The 12345-nt window shown below is 34.9% G+C and overlaps 1 protein-coding gene across 4 annotated transcripts in view; it reads right to left on the bottom strand.

The window, feature by feature from the left end:
* The window catches only part of MON2 (MON2 homolog, regulator of endosome-to-Golgi trafficking), a 101205-nt gene that overhangs the window by 58862 nt on the left and 29998 nt on the right, over positions 1-12345 (bottom strand). For all 4 annotated transcript variants that reach the window (XM_010989146.3, XM_010989144.3, XM_064491144.1 and 1 more), the window contains 4 exons: positions 11727-11921; positions 4211-4335; positions 3708-3844; positions 2598-2751 (listed from right to left, as the gene is read on the bottom strand). In XM_010989146.3, the coding sequence (XP_010987448.2) occupies positions 2598-2751; positions 3708-3844; positions 4211-4335; positions 11727-11921 (611 nt within the window). The remainder of the gene's footprint in view (positions 1-2597; positions 2752-3707; positions 3845-4210; positions 4336-11726; positions 11922-12345) is intronic.

A 12345-nucleotide genomic window follows, 5' to 3' on the forward strand; every position in this document is an offset into this window, starting at 1 on the left:
CTAAAAAAATTATTTATATACTCCTATAGAGATTTAGCCCTAACCTTGTTTTCAAGAAAATTAAGATCAAGTAAAATGAAGTGTCCTACTCAAAATCATAGTATTTAATAGAACTAGTTAAAATCCAAGTCTCTTAATTGATGGCAAGTAAAATAATCAATAAACAATTCATTCTAGACTTTTATTAATAAAAAAGCAACTGTACAACTTGGCCAAATATTCACTCTCCTGTTGTTTTTTAATTGAAGTATAGTCAATTTACAATGCTGTGTTAGTTTCTGGTATACAGCTTAGTGATTCAGTCATACATATATTTACATTCTTTTTCATATTCTTTTTCATTATAAGTTATTACAAGTCATTGAATATACTTCCCTGTGCTATACAGTAGAACCTTGTTGTTTACCTATCCTATATATAGTAGTATCTGCTTATCTCAAAATCCCAATTTATCCCTTTCCCCCTTGGTAACCAGAAATTTGTTTTCTTTAAAAAAATTTTTTTTCAAATGTGTTGCACTTCATTTATTTATTTTAGTGGGAAGGTAATTAGGTTTACTTATTTATTTTTAGAGGAAGTACTGGGGATTGCACCCAGCTTTGTGTATGTTATGTACTCTACCACTTGAGCTATACCTTCCTCCATAAATTTTTCTATGTGAGTCTGTTTCTGTTTTGTAAATCAGTTTAGTTGTGTCATTTTTTTTTAGATTCCAACATATAAGTGATAAGATATGATATTTGTCATTCTCTGTCTGACTTACTTCACCTAGTATGGTAATATCCAGGTCCATTGATATTGCTGCAAATGGCATTATTTCATTCTTTTTTATGGCTGAGTAGTATTCCAATGTACATATACACCATATCTTCTTTATCCAGTCATCTGTCAGTGGACATTTAGGTTGCTTCCATGTCTTGGCTATTGTAAATAATGCTGCCATGAACACTGGTGCGAGTATATTTTCAAACTGGAGTTTTCTCCTGATACACGTCTAGGAGTGGGACTGCTGGATCATATGGTAAATCTATTTTTAGTTTAATTTTCTTAAAAATTTTAAGGAATCTCCCTTCTGTTTTCCATAGTGTCTGCACCAAAGTACATTCCCACCAACAGTGTAGGAGGGTTCCCTTTTCTCCACAGCCTCTCTAGCGTTTATCATTTGTGGACTTCTAATGATGGCCATTCTGATTGGTGTGAGGTGATACCTCATTGTAGTTTTGATTTGCATTTCTCTGATAATTAGCGATGTTTTTATTTTTCTTCTTCAATCACACATCCTCACTCTTTCCCTTGAATTATATCTTTGCTTAATCTTATTTCCTCAGATATATACTTTCTGTTCCTATCTTCACCTTGGTCAGTCTCCATCCTCTTAGAATTCTGCTTTTTCCTTCAAATTAACCATTACTCAAGGTGATACTACGTGTTTGTTTGTGTATTTATTTATTGACTGTCTCACTCACCAAAATGTAAGCTCCACAAGCGCAGCAATTTTGCTTTGTGCTGGGATTGTTTCAATTTAAAAAATGAGGTGGGGAGATGAAAAAGATAACTATTACTGTCTCCTTCAGTACTAGAAATCGGATTCTTTTACAACTTGATACTCAGTGTACTCGAGTCATTAGTCTCTGGAGCAAGGCAAAGCCTTCATGAGACATTAGTAACTTTAATATCTTTCAGATGACTAAGAATAACAATATTTCAGTCCTCTATGACTCTTTTTTACAATATTAGGCAAAATAAAGCTGCACAGTAAAATATCATAGTGATGATACAACACAGACTGACATAACATACAAATTCATGTTTTAAACTAGTCAGAGATTCTGCTTCACACTTTAAGTCTTGATTCACTGTCACTGAACAGTGTTGTGATGATGCATATCAATTACTTAAAATATATGAATTAACTGCCTCAGTTACTGTGGCAATGTTAAACCTATGTAGTATTGGCTGCTTGATCTCTGTAAGCACTATATTTCACTAAGACATACTGAAGAAAAATCAGCAATACACTGCTACATATGTATTTGTTAAACTGAAATGGTCAATGACAAAAAAATTTTAAATAACACATGTGGAACCCATTAAATGCTTTTAATTAAGTAAACTAAAAGTTCCATGTATTAAATCCTAACAAGGTGATTAGCTAAACACATAACTGTTTTCACATACAGAATCCTGAAAGATAGATATATCACTACTCCCATTTTACAGTTGAGGAAACTGAGATTTTTAAATAAGTAAACTAATTTGCTGACGGTAACTCAGTATCAAAAGACCTAAGTCCAAAGGCCTGAAATCAAGCCATATACGTAAATCAAAAATCTGTATAGTATAGCTGAATAGGTCCTTAGGTAAAGAAAACACGTTCTGTTTTATGATGCCGTTAATAGTCTTCAAATAGTACAAAAAAAACCCAAACAAAATCCAGTCCTAGATAAAATTCTCAAAATACGACAAAATAAAATTAGTTCTTAAACATGTTAGAAATAGTAGGTCTAAAATTTAAAATACAATGCAGAGAAAAACACTTCAGGATAAAGCATAGTCTCCAACAACACCATTCCTTACAAAGCAATGCTACTACTCACTAGGTTGCTTTAGCACTGCCTTGCACTGTCACAGTCAGGATAGGTATCCAACTTCCTCTATATTCGAATGCTGGTAGCAAAGTAACACCTCCACCAATCCCCAGCATTCCTGAGTTAGCCGGTGCTGAAACAGGGCCACCCGGATTACTGTTTCCTGTTAGATACGGCAAAGAGAGCAAAGATACCAATTTACTCCTTTATTACAAATCCATAATATTCAAACACTTGGCTAATTTAAAAAAATTTTTTTTTTGTTTTTGTTTTGGGGGAGGTAATTAGGTTTCTTTAAATATTTTTAAATTAATTTTTTGTTTTATTTTATTTTTTAGTGGAGGTACTGAGGGTTGAACCCAGGACGTTGTGCATGCTAAGCACGCACTCTGCCACTGAGCTACACCCTTCCCCTGATCAATTTTTCAAAAATTATGCTATAGGACTGGATATTGCACAAATAAATGAAATTTATCGGTCCTATTTCAGCTACTATAGAGTCTCCCTGTTTCCCCAAAACACCATTTCCTTCTCTATATAAAACATACTAATAAAGAAAAATACTGACAAGCTTTATAAAATACCTTTGGTTAAATCACTTTTTATCAGAGGTGGGAATAAAGGATAAAAAAGACCACTAATCACAGAGGAAAAAGTAGAAGAGAAGTTAAAGGGAACAAGAAGCTATGTATTGAGTTTCAAACTTAAATCACATTTACTCGTTTTTTTAAAAGAATGACAAATAGTCATCCTAAGGTAGTAACCACAGTCTTTAAAGAGAAGTACCAAAGAAGATTGACTCTAAAATGAAGATTAGCATCTAAACTTTTGTTCTTATGTAATTAGAGGAACTGAAAGTATGTAAGAACAGAAAATACACTCTGGAAAGAAATATGCACAGTTGCCTCAGTGGGATGAAATTATTCTTTAAGTGTAAGTCTTTACATTTACATATAAAATACAAAATATTATAAAGAAATACAATAAAATATTATAAATGCATACATTTAGGTAACCCCAATTTCTCTGGCCATGGGATTTCTATCAAATATCATCTCAGAGTAGCGAATATTGTAAATTATAGCAGAATATAAAAACCAAAATACGATAAGTCTTTACCAGCTTGGTTTACTGTAGCAGGATTTCCAGTAGGAGGGACAAGAAACAAGGACTGGATAAAAGATCCCAGTGCATTCACAATATCACGAAAAACCTTGGTAGAATGCTGTTTCATATCATACGACTGACAAAATGACCTGTAAAATAATTTTAAATGTTTCTGGAGAAAATATTTGAACATATTAAAATTTTCAAACATTTTTAAATAGCAAGTGATGTTGATAAATCAGTCTCAATGCAATACTTTAAAAACTTCTTCATCACACCTAAGTGATTTTACTAACTCTGGACAAAGGTTCAATCTGAGGTCAATGTTCTTAGAAAAAAATTATCTTGCCCATTTTAACTCAGTAAATTCAATTGAGGGCAATCACTAACCACACTTTTTGCCCACACCTACACCCCTCCATCTACATACAACACACAATTTTCTTTGTTTAGAACCCTTCCTACCAGCATAAATATTATCCTATCCATTTAACAAAATATTGCGAAGGTTCTACCTCAATAGCTGAGGCTGCACACAGAGTCTGTGTATCGATTCCACTGCAACAGCTCGTAGCCACTGCGGTTTATCTGCATCCAGAAATTTCACCAGAAGTGACAGAAATATTTCACATTCAGTTACCTAAAAAATACAAGATTTGTAATAATATTTCTTTAAATCTAAGAACTATAAATTACATTCTTGTTTTTAACTTAGTGCTATAGACAAACCAACAAAATCTTTCAATTTTAAATAAATGATCATTTGTAATGAGGAGCAGAGAAAAAGAAAAGAAGAAGGGAAAAGTACTTACGTATGGAAAAGCTAACAGTAAAAATAATCAGCGTCTCTCTAAATACATCATCGAAAACTCACACCAGTGATCTTCCAACATGGTTAATGTTTCATCCTTATCCTTGAGAAAGCACAATGCACCATCATGCCACCCTCATTCCTGGAAGGCGGCATGTATCATGTATGCTCTACCCTTCAGTAATACCACAAAGCTTTTTCCATATGTTCTTGCATTGCTTAAGAAGCAAAGAGGCAATAAGCCAAAGAATGTTTGGAATTTATTTTCTAGTAGGAAAACAAGGAGGAACCTATAGCAGTTGACAGGTGTAGGACACACAAAGTACTAAGAACAAGGCTTGGTGCATAGTTTTGCTTTATTAAGTATTAGTTATTACCTTTGTTATTAATATAAACCATCTCCTCTGCAAGCACTTTGTAAATAAAGAATATTTAAAGCACATTCTCGACATTATTTATTAAATGTCTGATGACTGAATGAACAAAAAGTAACCAGTTAATTCAAAGGTTAATGAATTGTTTCTGTCACATATTAGTTGAGGACACAGCAGGACTTCTGAAAGATAAGAATTAACCTGACATTGTGATCACTAGGCCAAATTGAATCTTACTTCCTTATCAGGCACAGCAAGTTATTAGACGTTTTAGCTGGGGGTGCCCCAAAAGAGTGACCATAATGTGGGGCAAGGAATTTCGAGAATAAAGGAGCTCTCAGGAGTTTAGCCCAAAGTTTTAGCAGTTGGTATGTTCTAATGCCTTTAAAAGGTATTTAAAAATAGGACATAATCATGAAGATAGAGTAGGAGGGAGAACTAAAAGCAATTTATCCTTAGACTGCTATGACTGGGGAAGTCATAATGCAGAGGTTTGTCACTGTCCTAAACTTGACAATGGTCAAAAAGCACTAGATCAGAAAACATGACTCAGCCTGTTTATTCACCAACTTTGCAGATGACAAGCAAGGTAACTTTCTTATAAATAAAGGATAAAAGTATCTGCAACTTCCTGAGAAATCAAATGAGAAAAATGTAAGAATAAAAACACCCCCTAAACATGACATAGTGACACATAAGTACAGAGTGCTTATTGTTTTTTCTAAATAAAATGACTCCTTTTTAGTAAAGAACTGAGAAAGAATCATGCCAGTGACTCACTGAGCAATAGTTGTATCTACTGAAGTTTTAACAGGAGTAGGTCCTTCAAAACGTGTACGATCTGTTTTAGAGGGAAAGTGGAATTTAAACCTAATCATAGAATTGAAGAAGGTTCACCGGTTAGGTTTTGAGGCCAGGAAATAAAGTCGCTCAGAAACATCAAGCATATCACAGCCAAAGGAAAGATTAATGTTATAAAACCTGCCTTGGAGAGTTTCCTCTCATTTCTCCTCCTATGAAAAAGTGACTACAGTACAAATCAAACAATCACTCAGTTTATACTGTACCCACTGAAGTCTTGTGATTTGGGTAAAAGAGCCTTTCTCCTGAGGTCTGGAGCTTTGCTCACGCTTCCTCCCTGCTTGCCAAGTGTGAAAGTCTGATCAGAGAAGTAGTGGCTGAGGACAACGAATTGTTCTCAAGGATATCAATGGAAGATGCCTATTACGAATCTAAGTAAAGCCTTTCCCCCAAGGGGTTGCACTCACATGACACAGGTATCTATGGCCTAAGTCCAATTCTCATGGCACAAAGATACTTCATGAACTCCATTATACTAGCATGAACAGTGATGAATGTGCCGGAATTCCTCTAGTCCTTTGGTACCAGATAATAGTCAGGAGACAACTAATGCTTAAGATGAATCAAAGTCATCCTGTCGGAAATTCTCATTGAAGTATCACACAGATACCTGATAAGAAATCATATACGTATGATTGGCTTAGAAAACAATGATGAAAGTCTGGTAGAATTCTTAAATGCAGGAGTTTATTTCTCAGGGGACGGTTAGAGTTAACAACCTTATAGATGATAGATTTGTTAGTATTAAGATCCTCTGTTAGAGAAATATTTGTAAAGAAGTGGAAAATTAAACTGCACAAGCCATTTAGTCCATTCATTTCTTTAAAAGTAGTAAGTCAAAGGTAGAACGGAGATATGTTAGCCATTTATAACCAAGTTTAGAAAATTAGTAGATATCTTTAATGAATTTCTTACAGATAACTTCCTAAAAGAGATCTCTGGGTATGGAGCCTAAGTGTTTTAGAGGACAGAAAAGCACCCAGCTCAGATGATAGAAAGTGGGAAGAACATTGTGTGCTAGCTGTATTATCTCTGTACCTGAATGACTGGACATTCTATTTCCTCTAGTTACTCTAGATATATTAACAGAAGATTAGTTATCTTCCCCTCTGAGTTACTTGATAGAATATGAGATAAGCTGGTGAATACTGGCGGAGAACAATGATTCTCCAGTGCAATGGTCCCAGAAGTGGGGTCCATGGACCTCTGGGGGTCCCTGCGACCGTTTCAGGGCATCTGTAACATCATAATTACTTCTATAATAATGCTAAGATACTACTTGCCATTTTTAACACACTGACATTTGTACTGATGATTCAAAACAATGGTGGGTAAAACAGATGGTGCTTTAGCAAGAATCAAGGCAGCAGCACCAAACTGTTCTAGTGTCATTGTATTCTTCACCATCATACACACACACACACACACACACAAGGTTTGCTTCACTTAAGGACCACAATCACAATGAGCAAAACTAAAATAACAAATAAAAAATAAAACACAAATCACTGAATTTATTAAATGTGACCCATACATGCATGTCTTTTTAATTTTCTGTGCGACAAAATGGGAAGTACACGTGAAGTACTTTTGCTGTGTATCAAAGTACAATGGTTGTTTGGAGGAAAAGCACCATTGAGAACTGACCTAGTCACTTTTTTCCCCTATGGAAATAATTTTAACTGAAAGAGTGAATGGCAAACCATGACTGTTTACACTTGTGCATATTACAGACATTTTATCAAAAATTAACAAAGTAAGCCTGTCACTTTAGGGGAAACAACTGACAGTATTTATTACCAATGGTAAGACTGAAGCTTTCAGACAAAAATTAGAAATTTTGGAAAATTTGTATCTGCTTCTGTGACCTTGATAGCATCTTAATAACAGAAGATTTTTCTGATAAATGGTTGCTGATATTAACATATGTGATCTTTGGTACTGTATGAAGTGTTAACATTTGAAGTATCTGCACAACTAAAATAAGTAATACTACAAAATCATGCATGGGTGAAAAAAAACAAAGCACAAGATGAACCAATGAATTTTAAGGTAACAGAGTATAAAAATGTCATTAATATGGTCTCAGATTCTACACTTTCAAAGCGTCACTGGTTCAGTTTGGTGTAATATCAAAGAATATCCACTATTAACTGAAAAGGCCACTGAAATAATTCTGCCTTTTCCAACTACATATCACTGTGAGGACAGATGCTTTGACTGAAACAACATATCACAAAATAATGAAACAAAAATAAAGTATGAGAATCCAGCCATCTTCTATTAAGCCAGGCACTAAAGAGGTTTGCAAAAAACACAGAACAAAACTTTTTTGTTCTTTGGAAAATATACGGATTCTTCACAAAAACAAATTTTTATGTTAACATGTAATGGGTTTTAGTATCATCTCAGACTTAATTTTTAATACAGTAAATAATGACAGAAATAATCCACATAAACAAAAGCTCCTCAGTATTTTTACTGAGAGGCCCTACAATTGAAAAGTATAAGAATTACTACTCTGGTATGTCCCTTAAGAGACATATCATTTTCAGGTTTAAATAAAGAAAACGCAAGAAAAATAAGAGAGAAGCATTCCACGTCACTCACATATCTCACCCCACAACTACCACACTTTTTCAACTTTTGCCCTTGGAGAAACTAGACTACCTGGACTTTCCCATACTAATGAATTAAGTTTCAATCTAACAAATTATAATGCTGAGGAATTAATATCTTATATACATCTGAAGAATTCATCCTTGTAACACCACCCTAGAGCTGCCTTGTTGTGAAGGGCAGTTTTACCAGTTGGTCATCACTCCCAAACGATGAGTGAAGTACAGAGTAGGTCTTTTTCTTCTTTTAGGCACTAACATTCAATCTTTTCTGCCGCTGGCTGTGCTGTTCTCTCTCCTCATTCTGCCCCCTAAATCGAGGAGACTAAGGTCAAAATAGGGAGAATGGGATAGGAGCAGTACAAGAAACTTGGCACTGGCAGCCTTGGAGAGGGGAAGAAATGAGAATTAAGAAAACAGTAAAGCATAAAATGCAGTGGGGTTAAGAGCGTGCGTGTGGGGGTCTAACAGAAGTACTTAACATCCCAGCTCTGCAGCTTATACACCATATGATCCCAGGTAAATTATATAAATATCCTGAGCCTCATTTTGTCAGTTGTAAAATAAAAATGAGTGCCTGCTTTATAGGGTTGTAGTAAAGTCTACATGAATTAATAAATGTAAAGCACTGTGTAGTATCCAGGATCTATGTACACAATGACAGCAATTTCACCCAAAATGGAAATTACTAAGGAATAAGGTATCTGATCCCTGAAAAAGTCACTGGATGAACTGCTAGATACCAGAACTGATGGACAGAAACCAAGTGCTTAGTCATCTTGGGCTGCCATAACATAATACCGTAGACTGGGTGGCTTAGACAACAAAAATTTATTTCTCACAGTTCTGGAGGCTGCAAACCTGACATCAGGGTGCCAGCATGGTCGGGCTCTGGAGAGAGCTCTCTTTCTGGCTGCCTTACCACTGTGTCCTCACACGGCAGAGAGAGAGCAAGCACGCTCTCCAGTGTCTCTTCATATATGGTCACTAACTCTATCCTGGCGGCCCTATCTTCATGACCTCATCTAACCTAATTATCTCCTAAAGATCCCGTCTCCAAATACCATCAAAGAGGAGGTTACGGCTTCAACATATAAATTCTGAAGGGAAACAATTCAGCACCAAGTTTTATAAACATAAAAGATAGTTAAGTTGGTAATTCTTGATTCAGGGACAGAAACAAAATGTGAATTCTGCATTGATTATGCTGAGGATGCAACAAGCATGCTGCATTATGGTGGAGAACAGAAGAGAGACTTGGCTCTCCATTACTGACTAGTGGCTAGGAAAAGGAAAAGGAGTGATGTCTTCTCTTCCTACAACCTTATGTTAATTTAATTAGTTAAACCTGCATTTAGAGAGGGACAAGACATAAGCCCTCCTAAGACAACTCGGATAATACTAGGGAATAAGGAGTGAAGTGATACATATTTGGCTTCGTCACAGGTAATAAACTCAGTTTTTATTCATTTTGGGAAGTCTTCACTTCTCCTTCATTTTTGAAGGAAAGTTTTGCTGTATGTAGTATTCTTGGATATAGTTTTTTCTGTCAACGTGTCTTCCCTGGGCTTGCGTGTGCCTGTTTCTACTCTGGAGCTCCCTCTTGTGTCTGTCTGGAGTACTGCAGCCTGTGGTGCTGTACCAGCCAAGGTATCCGTGCTTCCCCTGGTGTCTGCCTGTGTTACTATAACCTCCCTGGTGCTGCAGCAAGCCACAGGGCTTGCCTTTGTTCTCAGCTGGTCCTCAGGCATCCAGGTGTGTTGCTGCCCTTCTTGTCAGTGTCCAAGAGTTGGATAAGACAAAAATCAGTTCCTTGAGCAGTACCCCCAGAAGTGAGAGCGCTGGTTGCACATTTCATCTTTTTTTCCCACATGAAGGAGAAGCCCTAGATTGGGAGTTTTCTCTTGACCATACCATGCTGTGCTGCGCCAGGAGTGGGATGAGGTATATCCGGTAACTGCAACGGCTTTCCTACCCACTCTAATGAAACTTTACTTGGCCTTGTACTTGCCTGGGTGCTGTAATTTCTAAACTGGTTTCTAAAGTTCTTACAAAAGCAATCCGGTCTGTACATCAATAAGCTGGTGTCTCCACGGGGCACAGAGTGCCTGGAGCTTCCTATCCCACCATTTTGTCACTCTGGTTTACATTTTTTAAAAGCTTCTCCACAAACAGACTATAAACAAATACAATACAGGAAATATAACAGCCGACAGGTATAAGCTTTCCACCTTTGGAGAAACTAACCTACTTTTCATTTACTTTCGGCAAATGCAAGCTGACCTTTCAAAATTTCTAAAATTTCACCCATGTAAAGACTCAAAGAATTTCCCTCCATTTTAATTGTATATAATTAGACAACAAAGTCTTGATTTTTCAATTAAATATAACTATTGGAAATTATATCAAATACTCTGCATGTTGTGGGGAACATGGTTTGTAATTTTCAAAAAGTTACAACAAAAAAGTCCAAGCCAACAATTATGAGTATATCAAAAGACTCAAACCTTTGGCACCAAACCCCGATTGCTTACGTTCCTTAAATAGCAATATATTCTGAAATGACTTGATTCCTTACAGTATTTCCAAACAAAGTATTAAAGACAACAATGTGTATTATAGATGTATCTTATGTAGCCAGAAATAATAACTACAGTGCTTATAAAGATTATTTCTGAATGCATTTTGCATAAATTAATTTGGAATATGAAAAGAAAATCTATGACAAGTGTAACATACATAGGAAAAAAACTTTATTTTAAAAAGGTCTCCACAGAATTTACTTCAACTACCTATACTATCCAATAGTTTGTAATGCTGCTGGTTATCGCTAACATTTAGCTTACTGACTTTTCACAGCAGATGATCAACAACTATTTTTGTTAATTAAAATTAAGGATATAAATATTAAAATTTATACAATGAAATTAACATAAATTAAAAAGAAATGTAACACACCATTTTCTCTGAAAAATATTATTTAAATGTTTAAGAGTAAACCATTACATTGATAGAACTATGATCAGGAGTATCACAACATATCCTGCTTCCATAAATTTATACAAAATAGATACAATATTGGACTGAAAGTAAATATTGATTTCTAATACTAGAATTCACCAAATCTTATAACAGGCCATGATTCTTCTTGCCATAAATGAAAAATACCATATAAACATAAGAAAGATTCAAGAAAGGAAGGAATGAATCTTTTGGCTACCTAGGAGAATACCTATATATACTCAAAAAAAAAAAAAAAGATCCACTTAACTGAAGTAAAAAAGCTAAACACACTATAATAAATCATCTTCTAAGAAGAGATTTCAGGCAGTTACACACACAAACATGTATGAAAATTAGCACTTACCAAAAGACTGTAAAATTGCTTAATCAGAACAGATACCACTCTCAGCAAACGCATGCAGATAGGAAAATACGGTTTTTCAACTGGTGCTGGAGAAGATGAAGTGCTGGAACCTTGTCTGAACTTTATATTTGGAGAAAAGAGCTTTATCACAAGAGGACACACCCTTTCTTTGAGAAGAAAACTAAATTCCTGATGCTATTTGCAAAGATTGAAAAAAAAAGAAAGAAAAAAAGAATTAACTTTGTACTAAATGCTTACAAAACAGTCTCATTGGTAAATAATACTCTTTAATAGTCAGTATGAATAATGTAGCCTTATTATAAGTTTATACAGTTTATTATTTTACAGTTTGCACACGATTCTGAAATTAGTATTACTCTTTGAGAATGTAAAATCAAATGATAATCAATATTTCAAGTTTTAAAAAGTATCTAAATTAAAAGGAACATATAATAATTTGGGAATTGAAATATTTATTACTAACAATGTTAATTTTAGTAGGACACTAGCAATTAAAAACATTAAGAACAGAAGAAAGAAAACAGATTATACAAATTCAAATAGATAAAGCATTTAATTAGGCAGCTGAGGAGAAAAACCTTGATTAATAAAGAATAAT

The sequence above is a fragment of the Camelus dromedarius genome, chromosome 11, assembly GCF_036321535.1.
Source record: "Camelus dromedarius isolate mCamDro1 chromosome 11, mCamDro1.pat, whole genome shotgun sequence".
Taxonomy (NCBI): Eukaryota; Metazoa; Chordata; class Mammalia; order Artiodactyla; family Camelidae; genus Camelus; species Camelus dromedarius.